This window comes from Taurulus bubalis, assembly GCF_910589615.1.
Source record: "Taurulus bubalis genome assembly, chromosome: 8".
Classification (NCBI taxonomy): Eukaryota; Metazoa; Chordata; class Actinopteri; order Perciformes; family Cottidae; genus Taurulus; species Taurulus bubalis.
Genome location: NC_136596.1, coordinates 3,177,687 through 3,201,076, shown reverse-complemented (window position 1 = coordinate 3,201,076; position 23,390 = coordinate 3,177,687). Strand labels below are relative to the sequence as shown.

At 43.9% G+C, this 23,390-nt stretch overlaps 1 protein-coding gene across 1 annotated transcript in view; it reads left to right on the top strand.

Moving 5' to 3' along the window:
- The window catches only part of tmem8b (transmembrane protein 8B), a gene marked incomplete at both ends in the record, with an annotated part of 28,763 nt that overhangs the window by 2,147 nt on the left and 3,226 nt on the right, over positions 1-23,390 (top strand). Inside the window, 7 exons of the mRNA XM_079222262.1 lie at positions 276-658; positions 7,339-7,435; positions 9,001-9,124; positions 14,514-14,656; positions 16,185-16,363; positions 16,978-17,124; positions 22,417-22,533. Coding sequence (XP_079078388.1) covers positions 276-658; positions 7,339-7,435; positions 9,001-9,124; positions 14,514-14,656; positions 16,185-16,363; positions 16,978-17,124; positions 22,417-22,533 — 1,190 coding nt within the window. The remainder of the gene's footprint in view (positions 1-275; positions 659-7,338; positions 7,436-9,000; positions 9,125-14,513; positions 14,657-16,184; positions 16,364-16,977; positions 17,125-22,416; positions 22,534-23,390) is intronic.

Genomic DNA, 23,390 nt, shown 5'->3' with positions numbered 1-23,390 from the left:
TACTGCAAATCTTTGTCTCATTAAAAAAGCAGCGTACCTCGCTGTTTACACTGTGGGAGCCAGCCAAAGGGGATCATTTCAAACATTTGCGAGATCCCCGGTTGCTTAGTTAGCAAGTAGAATAAGTGACTTGGTTATTGTCTGTTTGTTTGAGACATGGTGAGGATCGGTTGTGAGACTTCCTCATGGGGATCTTATCACACAAGGTGTATTTTTAGCTTTTTGTTTGATTGATTCCCTTCGTGACTGTGATGTCTCTCCTCCCTCCGGCCTAGATTGCTCCAAGTCCAATTTGTCCAAGGACCAATCACAGCCGGGCTCCTCCATGAACATGCCTCAGTCGTTCGGGACCGCGATGGGCTTCTCCCTGTCCGAGACCCTGTCGGTGGCCTCCCTCCCCAGCCTGTCGCAGAACGCCAGCCACCTGCGCGCCTCGGAGGACGGCGTCGTCTACCTCGCCCCCGCGGCCGACGCCAACAAGTGCTGGCCCATCCGCCCGACTCTGCGCAACGAGCTGGACACCTTCTCCGTGCACTTCTACGTCTTCTTCGGTCCCAACATATCCATCCCGCCGGACCGGGCCGCCGTGTTCGCCATCAACCTGATGCCCGTCCTGGACAGCGGAGGCGTCCTCAACATGGAGCTCAAGCTCAACATGGTGAGTCACTTAAAACCAGTTCCTGCTGGTTTCCTTTTGTTTTGATCCACGGCACAATTGTAGTATTCAAATGACATCTTACGAGGACCCAAACTAGTTTTTATGTTTTCTTTTTATATATATATACTACACAAACAAAGTTTTCTGATACGATTAAGATACTCACCTACTTTTTTATATTAGAGAACAAAAATGATTTTTATCAGGCGGAAACCTCTGGGTCTGAAATGTGAAGCCAATAGAGAAGTGTCATACACTGGCATTCTCTCTAATGGCCAGCAGGAGGCGACTCCTCTGGTTGTATAGAAGTCTATGCTTCATGTGTTAAAGCTGCATTCCTCTGGTTGTATAGAATTACATGCGTCATGTGTTAAAGCTGCATTCTCTCTCCTGACCACCAGGGGGCAACTTCTCTGGTTGTATAGAAGTCTATGCTTCATGTGTTAAAGCTGCATTCCTCTGGTTGTATAGAAGTACATGCTTCATGTGTTAAAGCTGCATTCCTCTGGTTGTATAGAAGTACATGCTTCATGTGTTAAAGCTGCATTCTCTCTCCTGACCACCAGGGGGTGACTCCTCTGGTTGTATAGAAGTCTATGCGTCATGTGTTAAAGCTGCATTCTCTTTCCTGACCACCAGGAGGCGACTTCTCTGGTTGTATAGAAGTCTATGCTTTATGTGTTAAAGCTGCATTCTCTCTCCTGACCACCAGGGGGTGACTCCTCTGGTTGTATAGAAGTATATGCTTCATGTTTTAAAGCTGCATTCTCTCTACTGATCAGCAGGGGACGATTCCACTGGTTGTATAGAAGTCTTTGGTCGCCTAAAAATGTCTAATTCAGCGTTCGTTTGTACTTAGCTCCACCCACTCGTGTCAACGTCTGGTTGCAAAAAACAAGATGGCGGCGGCTAAAATGCCGAAGGCCAAACGTCGAGCTTGAAACCAATGGACTACGTCCACTTCTTATATACAGTCTATGGTTTTTATTCATGTTCAGTTGACCGACACAATATGATATTTTTTTACCAGTAAGACACTTCAATTAGGCCCACGTTTGTAAATGTAGCTGAATTTCTCCAGCTTTGTCAAGATAGCAAAAAAGAAGCTCAATTTAGTCATATATAACGCTAATATACTGTATTCCTGCTTTATCAGTCAAAAGAAATGGTTGCACAGGGCTCTGTTGCCATCCTTCCCCTGCTGCATGCTTTACTATTGCAAAGGATCAGATAGTAAACAGGGTACCTGGGAAACGTGTCTGGCTGAGCTAGCATGCTAACTATGGATGCTCGTACAGTCACAGACTTTTGACGTGGGAGTTTAAAATGTTCACAGTGAAACAGACGCCAGGGTGGGGTTGCTCGTGACATACGCCTCTGATTAAGAGCTAACGAAATACAAATATCAGCCAAGCAGGATTTGCTGTGTCTCTGTTAAGCTGCCCTTCAGGAAGTAATGGCATTATGGACTCACCTGCAGCGTCGCCGGAGGTCTGCAGGGAGCCACAGGCTGGCAGATGGACTTTTGCACATTTGACTCCAGACAGAAAGCAAGCCAGCCACTGTTGACGCAACTCGAGGATGAAACACAAAACACTGACGGATGTTCAGTTCAAAGTAATACCCTATTTCTTTATTTTCTTTGCTGTCTTCGTGGGAGTTGGATTGATATCGGTTTCATCCGCTTGCGTTCATAAAAGATATTGGTCGAGGATATTTTTAGCCCGCAGTACCTGCAGCTCAGCACAAAGGGAGAGAACAGGAAGGGAAATAAGCCCCGCTAACAACTCAAACAAAACAATCTCAACACAAGGTCCATACAGAGGCTCTTCTGGGGCTTTTGATCGGATGAATTCCTCAGCGGATGGAGATGCCCACTTGTCATCGAATCGTTTCTTTTTCTTTCAGAGCACTCTAAACACACCTGTCAATTTTTACTTTAAAGTTGATTCTTGGATGTGGAAACAGAAGTTTGATACAATCAAAAGCTCCAAAAGCGGTTACTGAACAGACCTTGTGTTAGCAGGCAGGAAATATTTAGGAGTTATCGGCAGAAATGGAATAAAATATGAATGAGTATGTTTTCTTTAGTGTATTAGTTCCGTTAGCCGTTTAGCTACATATACGCCGCCATGTTTCTACAGTAGCCCATAACGGACAAACTAAAAACCCGCTTTAGATTTCTATCTCATTTTTGTGCAGGCCACTGTAGTTCTGCTTCAAGCTCGGCAGGCGGTAGAAGTTTCAGTTGGATGCGTTCTGCAGCTTTTCCGCTAGATGGCGCCAAATCCCATGTACAGCTTCCACCTCGTCAAATGGGAACATGTTCTTCTTTTCTTCTTTTTATATTCTGTTAAACTTCAATGGACATTTTCTAACGTCTCCACCATGAATAGATGAATGCATCATGAGTAATAATCATACGTTGCAGCCCAACATGTTACAAATGGCAGTTCTGGAGTCGTTATCATGCAGGCCCTGTGCCGTCTCTCCCTGCTTGCAGACTTTGTGAGACGATAAACACATCTTTCATCTCCCCCGAACACCCGGAGATGAAAATTGATAATCGATCTTCCCATCTAACCCCCCGGTGAGAAAGCAAGCAGCCTTATTTCCCGAAATGTCAGACTAAAGCACGAAGAGTTGAGCGTTAAAGGAAATGAAAAATAATTGACTCTAATGAATCTGATGGCTTATTGATCGATGTCCGTGGTTGGATGTTGCCACTGTCGCCTCACAGGGAGATCGTGGTGGGTTTAAATGGCGCTTTTTCCTAATGTTTATGCGCGCTTCATCCTAAAGTCGTCACCTGCGTCGACAATTAGTTGCAAATAGCGATTTCCTGGCTGTTTCCCTGCCTCGTGCGTCCTTGCGTAGACCCTGAACCCTCCAGTCCACCACCCGAACTCTGCGGATGTCTCGGAGACGAACGCTGTAATGGAACCTGGTTGCTTTCGCCGTTATGAGCAGGAGATGTAATCATCAGAGAGGCTGTCATGCTGTTTTCTTCTATGGACAGATTACAGCCCAACCCCTCAGCAACGATCCGTCACTCGCTTGTCACCGGCGTGGAATCCAGTCAGCCGCTGCCGGTGGGGTACTCGGGCAGATTTGCAGGAGCTTTAGCAGACAATAGCTGGTTCTGATTGTCTGCTTGCATCGCTCCCCGGGAAAGACCTTTTATTTGTAACAAGCTACCTCGAATGGCGGTGGATCAGTTTAATCGCTTTAGATCCATCTTTCAGAGTAGAAGGATGATGCAGGTAAAGAAACCGTAAGCACTGCAATGAGGCCTAGTTTTTATGTTATAGTCGTTTTTCTCACAGCAATACACTGTAAAGCGGGGGAATCAAATAAACTATGAATAAATAAGCATGATGCATTAAAAATTAATTTATGGAATTGAAACGTTCTTAAAAAATATTAAATAAATGGCCAACAGCATTAAATAAATAAAGAGTATATTTTTCCTGTATTTATTTATTTATACATGTATTAAGTTCATTCTTTGAATATTTATTTACACAGCGAATAAGAGCCTGGAGACGCCATGGCATAGTTGTGTGACACCATTTCTCGTTATCACACAGGAGACGTGGAAATTATGAATAACAAAATGTAGAAATAAATCAATACAAAATAACAAAGGAAATATATTTTATTCATGTCCGTTAATCTATTTATCTTTAAAATGATCTTTTATTTATTTTTTAAATCATCATGCTCAATTATTTATCTATTATTTCATGTATTTATTTATCTCCCGTGGCACTTATGGACCTCCGCATCTGAGAACGTCTTCTTTTTTTTTATAATTATGCTTAATTTGATTTAAAAAAAAAAGTGAATGTTTGCTGTTGCCCGAGCTGCATCAATATGTTCATAGGAGGAGATGTTTCCAAAACCGAATCATAAGGTCAAAACAGAAGACAGTTTCATATTTTAGTGAGCAAAATTATTACTCATCATGGAGTTTATTTTAATTGGTTTGGGCACTGGGATGTGCAGCATGCAGTGCACATGCCAGCTCCTTCTCTGTTCTTGCATTCTGGCACATGTCATCGGCATTGCTCCTGGGAAATTTAGCAAAGCAAAAATCACACGAGTAAACAACACAGATGAACCGACATTCATCAAAAGTTTTCTTCTTCTTCTTCTTTCTGCAGCATTTCAGAAATCTGCCCCCGTCGTTTTGATTGTTTTGACGCGAGCTTCGCTCTGAAGCTTTTCCCGCAGTTGTTCCGCTTCTGCCGTTAACCTTGAGGACAGCAGCCCTGATTGAATTATGCCTCCGCGACTCACCGTCCACAATCCCAACTAACAGCTGCATAATGGATCGGGCCGTATGAATCACAATATCAAGCGTGATGAATGTAGTGAATGTTCCCCACAATGTTCCCAAGCGCTTTACAAGTAACAGCGATAAATAAAAGACCCTAAACAAAATGAACATTCAAATTCCGGGCATGAATTTAAAAATGACACACACACACACACACACACACACACACACACACAACAAGAACATAAATTAACAGCAATGTCAGGACGACAGAAGAGCGATTGAAATCCTTTTCCAATCACTGCTCACATCACAGAAGAGAGGCAGGAAGCCGGGGTCAGCATCCAGCTCAAGGGAGCGTCGCATATGAGACGAAGTGTAATGGCCTCCGAAATATATCGTAAGATCTCTTAATTTCAGCTCAGGAGAGTTTAAAAGACAAAGGAACCTTTCTGAGTGGATCAGACGATCGCTTTGAAAAGGATCAAACGCATCACGAAACGGCCTTGAGAGCATCTGGCTTCCTTCATTTCATATAAAACGAGGTGGTGGCAAAACCAATTGGATGTTGGAGATTCTAGAGCTGAAGGTTGAGCTTAAATGAACTATAATATTGTATTGAATGCAGCTGAAGCTTGGGGAGCTCCTCCAAAGCGTTGGTTGCGTCTGGTTGCTATGACAACCAGGCGCAACCATTTTGCTATTGCAATATCTGCCGAAGTAAAAAAGCTCGGCAAAAGGTACTACCTTTCTACATCTAAGGAGATTTTGTGGACGAGGAAACATCTCCGCTTTTACCATCGTCGGCTTTGTCATCCCACTTGGGGGGATTGGTTTGGATGTAGCGTCTGCAGTAAAAAAATAAAAAAATAGTTGCATAATACACAATAAGACCACAGAAGAAAAGTATATTAAAAACACATTTGATCACGTCTTTGTGGTAGGCTATTTGTGCCGCTCCTCCTTCCCTGTGATTGGACGGCTGGGTAAAAGAGTGACACTGATGAGCGCATTGGAAACGTCGTTGTTAAATTTGACGTATTTACTCTCTACGCTTAGCAACGTTACCACTCCACTTTTTGTTTTAGTTTTCACTGCAAAACCTCAGTTTTCGTATGCGATTTAACCCGCTACGACGTACACAATGGCAGCGGTACACGTCAAAATGGCCGCCGCTCTGACCAACCATGTTAATTCGAACCCGAATGTCCCTTCTACTTCTATTCTGGGGCGGCTGTAACACATGGGGATGAGTGGTTCGTCCTGAAACTACAAGAATAGTTGTGGACAGGCCCAACCTGCGTGACTTTAACAACATGTCTTCTTTTAACCGAGCACTTCATTACACCAACCCGAAAATGTTGATACCAGTCACTTCCTATAAAGAGTGTGACTTTCCCTCGAGAAGCCCCTGGGCTCGGTTTTCTGTCCAGCTGGTAATTCATCCACGAGTGTGTCTCTGCTCGATCCTTCATCTGCAAACTGTACGGCAGAGCCAGGACGAAAAGGTTGGGATGGCCTCTCTTGAAGTGCCAGTGGCGTGATTGAGTCTTACTACCAAGAGAGTACGGGCCAGATGGCGAGTTTAGGATGCCTGAAATCTCAGCACCTGGCAAAGTGTTTGTTGAGTCATTGCATTAATCAACAACTTTGCCAACTCCCTGCATATACATTATACTCATTTTGTGCTAGAGGGGCGGTGATAGAGATCTTATTTATTCAAGAAATTCATTGCCTAAAGTTATCACATTTCCCTCTGGACACTAAGCAAATGGACATAATGTGCTCTATCTTGGTCTCCAAAGTTTTCTTTTTGTTTGTGTTTTTTTTTAAACCTCTAAATACTTTTGCTAGGTTTGACTTGCAAGTTCAGGTTCATTCAAGGTAGTTTATTCGTTCACGGTAGATTTAAAACATTCACAAATACAGACTGTGAATAGATTAGGAGAGAATTTGGAAACTAAACAGAGCGTCAAATGTGCTGCCTGAGTGCACACAGATACTTTATTAACGCGCGCAGTAATTGATTGGTTGCTGTTATTTGCACTCCCGTTGACCTTTTACATATTCACCTAATTGGACCGTGGTCTCCTTCCACCTCTCTGCGGAGTGAGCCAATTTGTCTAAGCGTATGCAGCTCCCACCGCTTGAATAATTCCCCAGGATTTTTTTTCTTCTCCTTAATGCCTGAGCACGTTAATGTATAATTGATGCTTTAAGGAGATAAACTGCCAGCGTCTTCGTTGGGGTGCCTCGGGCAGACACAGGGGGAGCAGTTTCACTTTTAAAAGTTTGCCATCTCACGGATGAAGCGAGACCGGCGTTGGGTCGCCGGCAGCAAATGGCCGATGGTCGGAAGGACGGACGAATGACGCGTGCTTGTGCTTCCTCCCCGCAGTCGACGCTGAAAGGAGCTAACGTCACCGTGTTCGGCTGCCTGACCCACGGGACGCCGCTCTTCATGAGGGACAACTCCTCCCTCAAATGTGAATCAGGTATGTCAGAGACATGTTGGTCAAAATGACCCCAAATGTATTTTATTGTATTGTTCCGTAAGAATATGATTCACGTTTTGTAGTTCTTTCTGAGAACACTTTCTATAGTTGTAGTTCTTAATTAGAACATGTTCTATAGTTGTAGTTATTTCTGAGAACACGTTCTATAGTTCTAGTTCTTTCTGAGAACATGTTCTATAGTTGTAGTTCTTTCTGAGAACACGTTCTATAGTTCTAGTTCTTTCTGAGAACATGTTCTATAGTTCTAGTTATTTCTGAGAACACGTTGTATAGTTGCAGTTCTTAATTAGAACACGTTCTATAGTTGTAGTTCTTTCTGAGAACATGTTCTATAGTTCTAGTTATTTCTGAGAACACGTTGTATAGTTGCAGTTCTTAATTAGAACACGTTCTATGGTTGTAGTTCTTTCTGAGAACATGTTCTATAGTTGTAGTTATTTCTGAGAACACGTTCTATAGTTCTAGTTCTTTCTGAGAACACGTTCTATAGTTGTAGTTCTTAATTAGAACACGTTCTATAGTTGTAGTTCTTTCTGAGAACACGTTGTATAGTTGCAGTTCTTAATTAGAACACGTTCTATAGTTGTAGTTCTTTCTGAGAACAAGTTCTATCGGTCTAGTTTTTTCCACACTAGAGTACACAGCGAGAACTACAAATACAACACCAGCCGGCAAAAGAAAAAAAACTGATATTTTTGGGATCACTTTATTTCTTGTTAATAAAAATATGAAGAATAAAAATAAGAAAAGTGTTGGAAATTAGCTGATACTGTTTGTCTTTGCATCACAGAAGCGAGGACACTTTATTACTGATGGAAAATATGTTCAGAGACTTTTACTTTTTTTTTACTAATCCAGCAATGTGAGAAACAAATACACTTTGGTATTCTTGAGTACATACATTCGTTAATTATTTAATTTGTTTGTTTTACAAATCTATCTGCCGTTCCCTGAGCAGGAAAACCCAAACAGAAGAACACGTTATGTAAAATACGTATCTATGTACATGTGTTTGAATGATTTGAACGTGTATAAGTACTAGGCCCTAATGAAGTGGACAGATGGAGCTCTTGCTTGGCGCTCTGTTTACAGAACCATGTCGCTCATCACTGTGGACGCTCACGTCTTCATCATTAGAGTTCTCGGTCCTGGTGTGGACGACCCTCAAGGCTCATCCAGGGATTCACCTTTGAGCGAACCCCAAAACTTCTCCAGCACCTCTCGACTCCCAGAACTTTGACTATTCCCACACTATTTACTCCACCTGTCAGCCAACACTTCAGTTGACATCATGTTTTAGTGTAATCACTTGAACTAGCACTAATTCCTATCAAGACTTCCACTTCAAGTGACACTTCAAGCTCAATACATATACCAACACATTACTGACATTTCAAGTGAATCTTTAACTCCTTTCAGCAATTCTAGTTGAACCGCTCTTTCAACTTCTTTCATTTTAATTTGACTGTTAGTAGTGAGTAATCTTTCATCAGAGAATGTAATCTGCTCTTGTTAATAACTCTGATCGTATTCTCCTGTTGCAGAATCGGTCACCGGGTTTTCCCTCGCCGTAAACGCCTCTGCCAATATCACCAAATTGAGGATTCCCTACCCGCAAACCGGCACCTGGTACCTCAGTCTTCGCTCTCTATGCGCCACTGAACATGGGTAAGACGCTCCTGTAGTAATTAGGGCTGCAACTAACGATTATTTTAATAATCAATTAATCGGTTGATTATTTTTTCGATTAATCGATGAATCGGATAAAAAAAATGTTTTTTATCAAAAAAGCGTTCATTTCCAACCCTTTATTCAAAAACAGAAGTGACAGTGCAAAACATCTTCAGAAAGTGCACAAACAGGTTGCTCCTTGAACACCCTGAGCTGTTAATTAAAACAACAAAATGGACTAACACTAAAAACATACACATCTATGCTTTACATCTGCCAAATGTGAGCCCTTTTTACTGTAATTGATCCCTCCAGAGGCTGCATTTACATACCCTGCTTTATCAATATGTATGAAATACTGGACAGAGGGAAGCTGTACTGCTCCATATAGAGCGTCCTCTTCCTTAAACTCTTTCATTCTGGGTCTCTTATGACCACGACGTCACGTTGTTGACTAAGCCCAACGACGTGATTTGCTTCATTCTACTTTGAGTAAAAAAAAAAAAAAAACCTGCGGCCAGATCCGCCGGTGTGCCGGTTTAACATTAACGAGTAACAGCGTGAACTGAACCAGAACGGGGGGTGAAGGCATGTTTCATCACGTTACGGTTTTTTACAAGCAAGACTGAACTGTAACGGTACATAACGTAACTTTAACGACAATACACAACCCAAACACGTTAGCTAACGCGATAGCAAGCTGACTAGCTTCCATTAAAAACAAGTTTGAGGAACATGAAGACGCTGATTGGCCAAGACTCGACTTGTCAAAGATCTTCTATTTTTGAGAACAACACAACCTCAGCTTTTCTCGTGTCTCACTCCAATCTCAGAAACGCTGGCCGGCCAGTTGCTCTGCTCCGCTCTTTTTTTTCTTCTCCGCGACTTATTGCCCGGCGTAATAATCGCGCGACACAACGAATCGATAATGAAATTCGTTGCCAACACTTTTGATAATCGATTTTTATCGATTTTATCGATTCGTTGTTGCAGCCCTAGTAGTAATATCCTAAATGCTTTACACTCCGCTTGACTGGAGAACTTCACTCAACTATATGTAGAATTATTCATGAAGATAAAAATGCTGGCCAATTTTTTAAAATGTATTTATTCAAATCGCCCTTTTTGATGTTCAATGCCATTGTCATGGCTGTACTACATGTGAAGCTTCTATTGGCAGCCAGCTAACTTAGCTTAGCATACAGATTGCCAACATCTAGCCAAGTCTCTTTTCAAAGGTCGGAAAGTGACAAACAGCATTTTGGAAGCTCCTTGTTTCCAGTCTTTATGCTAAGCTAAGTATAAGTTTGCCAGCTGTTGGTGGTAGCTCCGTATTTAGCACACAGACATTAAAGAACTAGCGGCGGCAAAGGCAGACTGTTGCCTTGCCTCACGTTGCAAGTGTCTCGACCAAATGTCGCACCTGAACACACCACAAAGATGGCCAGCTAGCACGTATGTTCTGCGTTTGCTGGTGCTGGTATGGAGAGTAATTTCCTGCTAACAAGAGCCGACTAGCGCCAAGGGTGCGGGACACGCTGCAAAAACTAGGGCCGCCCGGCTGGTGTGCCAGGGTCTAACGTTTGGCAAGATAGAAACAATGGTGTAAATTGTTCGCTCTGGAGAAGTCAACTCAGAAAGTCTCCAAAACATTTTTTACAAGTTGAAATTCATTAAAACAATTTGAGTGACTGTTATTCATACATTTCTCATAATCATTTTTTCCGGCGTGGTCCCAGTGCCCCACAGAAACCTCTGTGAGACAATATTTGCTGTCAATTACAGGAAGACAATGGCAAAATAGGTCATTCAGTATTTCTTAAAAAACATCTTTGTATAACAATCACTATCAATCACTATCACATTTACCACGATGAATAATTCAGTGCTCTAATGAAGACACCATACTCACTGTTTAAACGGTGCTGCCTCCCTCATTCAGCCACGTTATCTCCCATCTGTCACCTGGCAGATTATTTGGGTATTGGCTTCATAAATGTGCCCATGGTGTGCACCTAGCATATGACACGGAAGATGGTTAGATTTTGAGGTTTAAAATGCAGATTTTTCAGATGTGCCTCACTGCCTCTGCAAAACCAATTTTCCAGTTAATGAAATCAGATGGAAAATTAGATCGGAGCTCCCCAAAACAGACAACATTGTCATGCGAAAGTTATGTTTAGAATGATATTAATGTTTTTAATGGTTGTTTATGTACGAGTGTTTTAAACAGGCTGCTTTTTGGTAATTTTGTGGAAATGTCGTGAACACACCGCTAAGTTTCGTCAAGGTAGCACAAGCAGGTCGGATTACGTTGTGTTGCGTTCTTCCCAACTTGTTTTAAACGGTTGAATAATAGATGAGGAACATTTGGTCCAGTTGCTAAAGTTGACTTGCTAGCTTGTTTTTGCCTGCAAAGGTTGGAGGATTCAACTCTGGCTCAGACCAATGGTTTCAAAATACGGCTAACGGTGCCTTCTTACTTTGCTAGCATTGTCTCTTCAAACGCATTGCTGTGTTGTTATGGTAAAACGGACCATCACATGAAATGTTATCTTATATTGCAGTAGCTCACGGTGGGTGTCATTTAATTATTAACCAGGAATAAGCTCAATGTAAATGTGCCAGAGTTAGCTAGAGAGCTAATCTTCATCTGCAGTTCCTGTGCAGGTTGTTATAATTTAGTGGGCTAATATTATCAATACACTAAAGTACAATACTGAACAGCACAATGCAACACAATACGACACAATACAATAAAACACATAAATACATTACAAAAATGAGAGTATATAATGGCAGTTGATGAGGTATATTTGGTTTGCTTTAAGCCCTCGCTTTAGCATCTCCAAAATGTTAAAAACTATCAAAATGAAGTAGATTAGCCTTGTTAATATTACTAGTAAAGGAGCGAAAGTATCAAGAGTCAGTGGAGGTAAATACATTCAAGCAAACTTGACTCTGAATTGTACATTCAGGTTTGTAGAGTTCAGTCTAGATTTGTAAGTAATTAGTTGCTGTATTGGCGTTCAGGCTAAACATGTGAATGTCCTTTGAATCCGACGTCCACAGAGAAGAACAGATTGGTTTATCGGGCGATCTCTGTCTGTCATATTCACTTAGAAAAGTCCCGGAAATGAATGTGAATCCTGACACGATGCATTGCTCATATGATTATGGAGGGCACGACTCTTTACTTTTCATTACTGGAAAATATATTGTTATCTCTATTGTTCTATCCAACGTCATGTGCAGTTTAATTTACAGATGAGTGCAATAAGCTCTCTCTCTCTCTCTCTCTCTCTCTCTCTCTCTCTCTCTCTCTCTCTCTCGCTCTCTCACTCTCTCTCTCTCTCTCTCGCTCTCTCTCTCTCTCTCTCTGAGGGTCGTTTAAAGTCGGCACGAGAAATGTCGCAAAGGGGAAGGGGGGTAACATTTCTCCATTAAGTTGTCCAACGCAATGTTTTTCACAAGTTCTTAAGATTTAGCTATTCAGCAGATTGAGCTGTTTTGCCGAACCCTTAATGACACGAATATGTGAACAGAATGAAATTAAGCAGATTTTTCCACCGGCCACTTGAGACTTTTCAATTGAATTGGAAAAACAAATAATAACAGATGGTGTGGGACATGCTCTCGTCTTCACACGGGAGCATTGCTGAGGTATGTAAATGTGGAAAACAGTCACGTATGCTGTGCGTTAGATTTCCAGAAAATGTATACGTGCTAAATGAATCCGGTCTTGTTGGAGAAGAAAAGAGGCTCTGTGAATGATAGGTGCTCTTCAAGGCTACGATTAAGTTGAACGATGCAACTTGAAGATGAAGAAGCAAGCAGCTGTGCCAATTAGGAAAAAAGTTGTGGGGGAAAAGCAAAGCAGCAAATTTGATCGCTCCTGGAGTTTCATTCTCTATGACAGATTGTATCCTCAACAATTAGAAAAGACACAATGCAAGCACAATATTGCAAGGTTTTAAATTTTTTAGCATATAGTATCAAAGATGAACTTATTATATATATAAGTCCATGTGCAGTTGTTAGTTGCGCTGCAGTTAGCTGCATAACAAGGACCACTATCGTGAAATACCCAAACAATTCTACCTTTCAGGAGACGTAAATAAATGGAGCTATTTATATTAGCGGTAGAGTACCTACTGTATTTGACCTTTGGCTAAGTCCCCGCCGCTGCTACTCCTTACTCCTTCAAGATGTCTGAGTTGGCCATGGAGCCCACACTGTCACTAACTGCACTCTTTTTTTGGGGAGGGGGGAATATAGACAGAATGTTCTACAATATTCGTTTGAAGGATATATCCAGGATGTCAAAGTGATTCAGCAGTGAGAACAGGCTAAACAGATAAAGATAGAAGCTAAAGCTGCAGATCACAGTGTAGAAGTCAACCACCACATCACAGTCGAGTAGGTTTTTATCCACTCTCACAACCACTAAAAGGCAAAGGCAGCATGCGTTCACAGTCGGTACCCCTTCAGTAGCCAGCTAACGATGTGCTAACGTACCCTGCTGATGTTAGCTCTTAGAAACGTTTGTGTTCGAGGGCGGGGACTTAGCGAAAGTTCAATTGAGATAATAAACGAACGTCACGCGATAACAGCAGAACTCAAGCTGCCTGGTCGCTCTTACAAAGCACAGGCATCATTTGGGAATGATTACTTGTGTAATTGCTTCTGGAGTGTGCACAAGCGTGACGGAGTAAAGTTGAATTCTGACAACCCTAAAATGGCCTTTTGATCTCTGCAGTGCTGGAGCAATTAAATCAACAAGGCCAAGTCTACCGTCACACTGACTGACTCTGTGAAGCCGTAACAGGGCAGCGCCGGGCGAAATGAAGTCGGCATACTAACATGCTCCCGGTGTCGGCGCTTAGCGAGTAGAATGTGTACCGTGTTTAGCACCCTAATTTATCACATTAGCAACCTTTGCTAATTAGCATGAAATGCATGGTACACGTGAAGCCGAATGCGATTAGTTTGGCCGTGAGGTATTCTGAGCTGATGAAGGTGGTAGATAAGAAGCGAGGGGATCACAAGGGTTGTTCCAGTTCATCCTGAGGGCGTCCTGCACGGGTATGTAACGGCAATCCATCCAATAGTTGTCAAAATATCAAACAAAACCACAGATTTGGACTTTGTGGTGACAATCGAGGAAATGTCAGGGGTTTGCCGAAGTCTTTAGGTTCAATCGTCTTGGAAATAAACATCTGTCGAACTTTTTAATGGCAATCCATCAAAATACTGAAATCCATTTTTTCTTCTAAAAGGCCTTTTTTCCGGCTAAAAACCTTCCTACTGGCTCAATTCCCTCACTGACGGCCCCCATGCTCGCCTCCATCATAACCTTCTGAACTGTCCGTGGCTTTTTTTCCAGATTCGAGGCGTGCGCCAACGTCACGGCCGAGGTGTACATGCGCGCGTACCTGACTCCGTGCATCAACGACTGCGGGACGTACGGACAGTGCAAGCTCCTGCGCACCAACAACTACCTTTACGCCGCGTGTGAATGCAAAGCAGGTAACAAGCTACTTCTACAATCTATCGCAATCTTTTGCATAGTTTTGAAATGTGAACTAAATCCATATTCAAAGGTCCATTTGTGTCTTTTGATTCTATTTTAATGTCGGATTTATTATCCCATTGCGTTTCTGGTTCTCTCGCAACACAGCAAAGCTAGAAGGTTTGGTAGAAGGGCAGAAATAATTGTACAAATGTGGTGTGAATAAGTAAAAGTACGAAAACAAAGCAATCAAAACAACCATGCAACACTTCAAAAGCATCGCCAGTCAATCGTGTCGACCTTAAATTCATTCTTCATACTTATTTACCTGCTTAAATATGTTTTATTTGTTTACTTTCTTTATGGCCCTACTTGGCCAGATGCATGGTTCATTTCTTATATTCTGTCTTACTTTTGAAGGTTGCATTTCTTGTTAAACTGTAAAAACGCCTAAATAAAATATCAAGTATATATAAAAAAAAGAATGTGGTGTGAACTCAACCATGGCTTTAATTATCAATCAGTAATTAGCACACAAAAAAGCTTCTTGCATACAAGATAAGATGCAACTTTCTGTGAGGAAACTGGGTCATCATTGGTGCAAAGAACTTCTAATTAGTTGTAAAATGCGTAACGCGGAGTGACAAGACAACGAGAGGAGAGCGAGGTGGGCCGTGCGACGGCGTCCTCCTCCTCCCCGAGGATGCGGCGATTGGTCCGTACGCGGCGCCGCCGTCCCCAACGAGGCCCGGTATTAATCTCCTCACGCCGACGACACACGCTCTTAATTACCAGCAGCTTTTCAATAAAAGATGAGCTTATGAAACTAAACAAAGCATGTCCTCTGAGGCCCTTTAAAAAAAACATGAAAAAACTGCCTTTGATCTCCTTTTATCAGAGCTGCTTTTCTCTTCAGTTAAATCCATTGTCATACCTCGTATGTGTGACTGCTTCCTGGCAGGCGCTTTGCATTCAGCTCTTGCCCTTGTCCCGCCCCCCCTCACCCCCTCATCCCGGTTCAACAGCGCTCACGAATATTTAATTTGCGCCGTCTCATCCAATCCACCACTTGATAAGGATCCAATTGGAGTGGCAAAGCAGGGGGGCGTTTAAACATAGGAGGGAGTTCACACCAGGAGCCTCCATTATTTACGGCACAAAACAACTCCACACATATCTGCTTCTGATCGTTGTTGTCGTTGTTTTTTTTGCCATAGAGGAATGTGTGTTTGCACGGGAGGACCGATGAAGCGTTTATCTCGTTGAGAGATAAATATTTTATGCATTTTAAGAGGTGCTGTTAAATTCTGAGAGGAGGAATGAGCTTTTGAAACTAACTGATTCATCCACAGGAGAATTCCTTCTCATCCATTCAGCCTGAAACATTTCAGAAGACCTTCCGAAAAGTTTATTTCGAGATACAGGAAGTCGGAAACTGCTTCAACTTTTCTTTTTAAACCTATAAAGCCTGCAAAAAGCTCTTGGATCTTTACTTTCTTAGATCATCACACAGTACAATACCGTGTGTGTGTGTGTGTGTGTTAGGCTGGGATGGCTGGGGATGCACAGACAACTCGGAGGCGTACTCCTACAGCTTCCAGCTCCTCTCCACGCTGCTGCTCTGCCTCAGCAACCTGATGTTCGTCCCGCCCGTGGCCATCGCCGTCCGGAGCCACTACCTGCTGGAGGCCTCGGTCTACATCTTCACCATGTTCTTCTCCACGGTGAGTGAGACACAAACAAAAACAAGCAGCGCATGTTGGTTCTGAATATATTTTTTGTTTTAGGAGTTGACCCCAAAAATAAAAGTTTGTTTTGTTTGGATACAAACACGAACGATTACCGCTTCCTCTGCAGCAAACATGGCTGCAAGCGTTGGACAAATAACTATGATATCATAAATATACAAAACAAATTAATTGGCAAATGTTTAAAGAGGAAGGATATGTTCTTGTTTTTGGAGTTGAGCTCTACATGAACAACAACACAGCTAAAGACACTGACGCGTCGACTCACACACCAGACATCTAAGATGTGTGTAGTCGGTTGAAAATTAGAAGATGGAATATTTATATATTTTAATTTTTACTACTGCTTCTGATCTGGAGTGTAAGAATTGATCAAAGTCAAAGAAAAACACAAAGTGATGACTGGAAACAGAAGACCGATTCCGGGCTAAATTTAGACCAAACCAGATCCATCATGTCTGAGAGCGTTCGGGGTAAGCCGACGACCACACTGCCAAACTGTATGTCCACGTTAGCTGTCGTCAGGTGAGAACAAACTAAAATAAATAAATGTTAATTTCACTGATGCTTTGTTCCCTTCACACCGACAGTTCTACCACGCGTGCGACCAGCCGGGTATCGTGGTGTTCTGCATCATGGAGTACGACGTGCTGCAGTTCTGCGACTTCCTCGGCTCGCTCATGTCGGTGTGGGTCACCGTCATCGCCATGGCCAGACTGAAGTCCATCATCAAACAGGTAGGCCGCCCGGTTCCAGACGGTTATCCTCGAAGGTGATGGAGCTGAAAGGAAGAAGAGTCGGAAATAAGGGGGACTAGTTTAATGGAACCGTAGTTTGCCAAAGAGCAGCGAGGGTCGGCAAAACTGCATCCCCAAACTAAAAAAGGTGTATCTCTGCAACCACTAGGGCTATTTGAATAATGTTGGTGTTATAATAAAAGGTATACATGTGAGATTTTGTTCAGATGTGTAAATATCAGTCTATATGTTACTGGTTAAGAGTAAATAAAGATGACACACAGAAAAAAATGAAAAGGTTTCAGGTCCGCCTATAAAAAAATCACTTTCAGGATGATTATTTCTATGAAATGATGCAGCTGTAAGGTCCAACTCTAACCCAAATCATAGCTCAATATGTGAACATTCTCTAACCCAAATCATAGCTCAATATGTGAACATTCTCTAACCCAAATCATAGCTCAATATGTGAACATTCTCTAACCCAAATCATAGCTCAATATGTGAACATTCTCTAACCCAAATCATAGCTCAATATGTGAACATTCTCTAACCCAAATCATAGCTCAATATGTGAACATTCTCTAACCCAAATCATAGCTCAATATGTGAACATTCTCTAACCCAAATCATAGTTCAATATGTGAACATTCTCTAACCCAAATCATAGCTCAATATGTGAACATTCTCTAACCCAAATCATAGCTCAATATGTGAACATTCTCTAACCCAAATCATAGCTCAATATGTGAACATTCTCTAACCCAAATCATAGTTCAATATGTGAACATTCTCTCTGCAAAGGTTGACTTTGATGAAGTGAAGCAGAACAAAGTTAGAGAGGGTTTAGAACAGAGAACATTCAGGCGAGGACTAAAACATTTGCATTTGCGCACATCTGTGACATTTTAATTTCTTCATGTACCAAACCATATATTTCACTTGTATATTACTTATGGTGTTCAATGCATCCAAATACAGCAGTTTTTGGCTTTTTTTTCATGAAGAAAGCTATGATTTACAGTTTTATATAACAATCACTCAGCCTGCCCCCCGACTGGTTGGCTCATCGTCCGACCCGGGCCGCTCTGATTGGCCGCGTTGAGTCTTGCGTCCGTTCACAAGAGCGACTCCGGCAACTGTTTGATTCGCTTGACGAGATCTTTGAGATGAACCCAGAGACCAACAGGTGATGGCGGACTGAGCAGTAGAGCAGGGAGAGACTACCGCATAGGCCTCCATTCGTTTTTCTTAGCAATCAGAAGATCAATGCGCTCCGGATGCCGCGGGTGTTGACATATTGCGTCGGCGGGCAGTAAACACTAACAGGTGCACCTTCTTCCTGGCTGCACACCAAGATGGAGCAGTCTCGAGGAAAGTGTGTGTGTGTGTGTGTGAAAGTGTGTGTGTGTCCATGTCCATAAACGAGACGGAGAGAAGGGAGGGGCGGAGTAGTGGGAGGGAGGACGAGGATACGAACATCTGCTGTCCTCTAGAGTTTTCATTTTTTGCTGAGCACTGCAGAACGCAGCCACTAATCAAATCGCACATGTCAGGACTGGCAAGTGGAGCTGTGTGTGTTTGTGTACTGGAGAGAGAGAGGGGCGGTGTTTGTGTGTATGTGTGTGTGTGTGTTTGTGTACTGGAGAGAGAGAGAGAGAGGCAGTGTTTGTGTGTGTGTTTGTTTGTTTGTGTATGTGTGTGTTTGTTTGTTTGTTTGTTGTCCATGACCGCAGCCGAGCAGAGGGTGAAGGACCCAGGGGGCCGAGATAGAGTAAGTGTGTGTGTGTTTGTGCGTTTGTGTGTGTATATGACTTCTGGTCCTCCAAAAGGTTAAGAAGTCCTCTCAAATGTGTGAGCAGAATTTCTTGCAAGGACATTTTTTAGCTTTTGGGAATTTGTTTATCTCAACTTGCTGAAGGTCGCTGCGTCAGATAAGTCAATTTAGAGGATAATTGCATTTTTATTCCCACTCATCTTTGTCGCTTTGGCCCTCTTTTACTGAGCGGTTATCATACCGTTGTTCTCATCAAGTGTTTTTTTTTTGCCGACTAATACGAGCGATCAGAACTTGAATGTACGCGACTCTGGCACCAGCTAATCACAACGCCGGCCATGTGTGTGTGTGTGTGTATGTGTGTGTGTGTGAGATCCAGCATGACTGATGACTGTTGCTGCACTGGGTCTTCGGGCTGCGCCACGCCGCTGCTCTCCTCCGCCAATTAGTGCCGTTCCCCTGCAGCACGGGTCGTCCCATCCACGCTCAAAACAATCCCCCAAATTCCTCCTCACGTTCCCTTCCAGACAGAATAGCGCAGAGAGAGCATCCTGGAGAGGCTTAAGTTCTCCCAAAGCATGTGCAGCACAGCCTATTGATTTTCTTCTCCCACTCTCACTTTATTTCTTTTATATCCTGTGGCTTCATGTCAAATTGTAAGCTTGGAAAAAAAACCCTGCTAAACTGGCATTATTTATAGCTTGGGCCTCTAACGTCAGTGTTTTCTTTTTCCTTCTCTTCGATGTATCGTGGCTCTCTCTCTCTGCGCCGTGTTCACCCACTGATACATTAAACCAATAGCATGTATTTTCACACAGATTTGCATGGTTTTGCTGAAAGCCAGCTCTTATAGTGGCAGTTGACATTACGGGATAAGGTTGGCATTCCCATCCGCTCCTACAGAGGATGTCAATGTTTAATAGTGGATCCCAAATATATTGTTTCATCTAATCTCCTTAAATACTGCACTGCTTTGTATTAATCAAACTGGAGTAAATCGTGCATTTGTTGAGGACTATTTTCCGTGGCGGAATAATACACAGTTCTCTGGAGCTTGTTTACTGCAACGCAACACAGTGTGTATAATTATGAAGGAACGCGTCACCAAGAGCAACAGTGGGGCTCACTGGGGAGTTTTTTTTAATCTTTGGCGCAACAATGACGCTCCATGACGCTCCATGGCGCTCTATGACACTCCATGGCGCTCCATGACACTTCATGGCGCTCCATGGCGCTCTATGGCGCTACATGACGCTCCATGGCGCTCCATGACACTCCATGGCGCTCCATGACGCTCTATGGCGCTCCATGACGCTCATGACGCTCCATGGCGCTCATGACGCTCCATGGCGCTCTATGGCGCTCCATGACGCTCCATGGCACTCATGAAGCTCCATGGCATTCCATGGCGCTCCATGACGCTCCATGGCGCTCATGACGCTCCATGACGCTCTATGGCGCTCCATGACGCTCATGACGCTCCATGGCGCTCATGACGCTCCATGGCGCTCTATGGCGCTCTATGACGCTCCATGGCGCTCATGACGCTCCATGGCGCTCATGACGCTCCATGGCGCTCCATGGCGCTCATGACGCTCCATGGCATTCCATGGCGCTCCATGACGCTCCATGACGCTCATGACGCTCCATGGCACTCCATGGCGCTCCATGACGCTCCATGACGCTCATGACGCTCCATGGCGCTCTATGGCGCTCCATGACGCTCCATGGCGCTCTATGGCACTCTATGGCGCTCCATGGCGCTCCATGGCGCTCTATGACGCTCCATGGCGTTCCATGGCACTACATGACGCTCCATGGCGCTCTATGGCGCTCCATGACGCTCTATGGCGCTCTATGACGCTCCATGGCGCTCCATGGCGCTCCATGACGCTCCATGGCGCTCCATGACGCTCCATGACGCTCCATGGCGCTCTATGGCGCTCCATGGCGCTCCATGACGCTCCATGACGCTCATAACGCTCCATGGCGCTCTATGGCGCTCCATGACGCTCATGACGCTCCATGGCGCTCTATGGCGCTCCATGACGCTCCATGATGCTCCATGGCGCTCATGACGCTCCATGGCGCTCTATGGCGCTCCATGACGCTCCATGGCGCTCATGACGCTCCATGGCATTCCATGGCGCTCCATGACGCTCCATGACGCTCATGACGCTCCATGGCACTCCATGGCGCTCCATGACGCTCCATGACGCTCATGACGCTCCATGGCGCTCTATGGCGCTCCATGACGCTCCATGGCGCTCTATGGCACTCTATGGCGCTCCATGGCGCTCCATGGCGCTCTATGACGCTCCATGGCGTTCCATGGCACTACATGACGCTCCATGGCGCTCTATGGCGCTCCATGACGCTCTATGGCGCTCTATGACGCTCCATGGCGCTCCATGGCGCTCCATGACGCTCCATGGCGCTCCATGACGCTCCATGACGCTCCATGGCGCTCTATGGCGCTCCATGGCGCTCCATGACGCTCCATGACGCTCATAACGCTCCATGGCGCTCTATGGCGCTCCATGGCGCTCTATGGCGCTCTATGACGCTCCATGGCGCTCTATGGCGCTCCATGACGCTCCATGATGCTCCATGGCGCTCATGACGCTCCATGGCACTCCATGGCGCTCTATGGCGCTCCATGACGCTCCATGGCGCTCTATGGCGCTCTATGACGCTCCATGGCGCTCTATGGCGCTCCATGACGCTCCATGATGCTCCATGGTGCTCATGGCGCTCCATGGTGCTCATGGCGCTCCATGGCGCTCTATGGCGCTCCATGACGCTCATGACGCTCCATGGCGCTCTATGGCGCTCCATGACGCTCCATGATGCTCCATGGCGCTCATGACGCTCCATGGCACTCCATGGCGCTCCATGGCGCTCATGACGCTCCATGGCGCTCTATGGCGCTCCATGCATTCAATGTGATTGGTTGATAACAGGACAAATATAGAATATCTCCCGTCCTGCCCAATTAGCAATTGAATATAGTTTTTTAAAATGAGCTTTCTGGCTAAACGAACGCTGCAGTTTCTTGTGCGTTACCATGGTGACTTGCACCAAATGGGTAAAGGCACGATATTATTAATAATTCTTCTTCACTCTACTTCTGAGTTTTCTCAACCTAGATGAACTGACTCGCACCCACCCACTCCTTCCGTTTCCTGCCCGTTTGTGGCAAGCTTTTTTATTTGTATTTATTTTCAACACAGTTCTACACTAGACCTCCATGAATCCAGCCGCTGTGTTAGGAAAAGTAAAACTAGAAGAAAATAAACAGGACACAGGTGAAGGAAAAATAAAAATGTAATTCCACAAATACCATTTTTGGGAGAAAATTTGATTTTTTAAGTGTTTCTTCTTCTTCTTCTCCAAAAGCGCCGATGTGCTGTTTCCTTCGACCACACGAACGCCTCCCTTCTTTACGGGGGAAGTAAAAAGTGTCGACGGTGTTTTATGGAGGGCTGTTATTGATCCGTGTGCTTCCTGTCTAGGTGCTGTATCTGCTGGGGGCGATGTCTCTGTCCATGGCTCTGCAGCTGGACCGCCACGGCCTGTGGAACCTGCTGGGACCCAGCCTGTTCGCTCTGGGCATCATGGCCGTGGCATGGGTAAGGGACCAGTAGCCCGAAGCTAAAATGGCGTTATCCCATCGGGGGTTTATTCGTGGCCGCTAGACACGTGTGGAGATTAGTCGATTACTCAATTAAAGGTTGCAATGGATCATAAAACTCACCGGTTTGGATCGGATCCCAGATCGGAGTCAGCCGCCGACACTAATGGCAAATCATTGATGATCTCCATATTGGCAAAATGTGGTTCTTTTACTTTGTTTATTTTCTTCATAAAAACACACAATTCAAATGATAAGGAAATAAAAGATTGTATTTTTTATTGATTGCAACATACCTTGTGTAGTAGTTTTAATTATGTGTTATAAGCTGCTCAGAACTAGTTTAATCAGCTCATAATTCATCTCTAATACCTATTGTGAAAACGGCTCCTTCAAACTACTGGATTCATTCACTCACCAACACTTACGAGATTACATGTGAACACATCGTTATTATAAGATCGTTATGAATTGCCTTCGCCCAATACTCATTTTCACTGAACTGAGCCTGAATGCATCACAATGTAACCGAACAGAACCTTCGTTAGCCGTGATGCTAATGTTACTAGCTCTCCTCTTGTCGATTTAAACACGTTTGTAGTTGTGTACAATGAAATGTTTGAGATGGTCTGCAGCTCACATGCACAGCTCGTAATTTCTAAGTCAATATCTTTTTTTGACCCTCAAAAATATAACACAGTGTGTGAGCCAGTGCTCTCCCAGGGATCTATTCATTTCAATACATAATGTGTGTTTGACGTTAAAGACGAGCTTGTTGAAACATGCAGATGAAATGTGTCAGCACGGTCCCTCCATTGTTCCTCGCGCTCAGTAGGCGTAAAAGGATTTAATTTA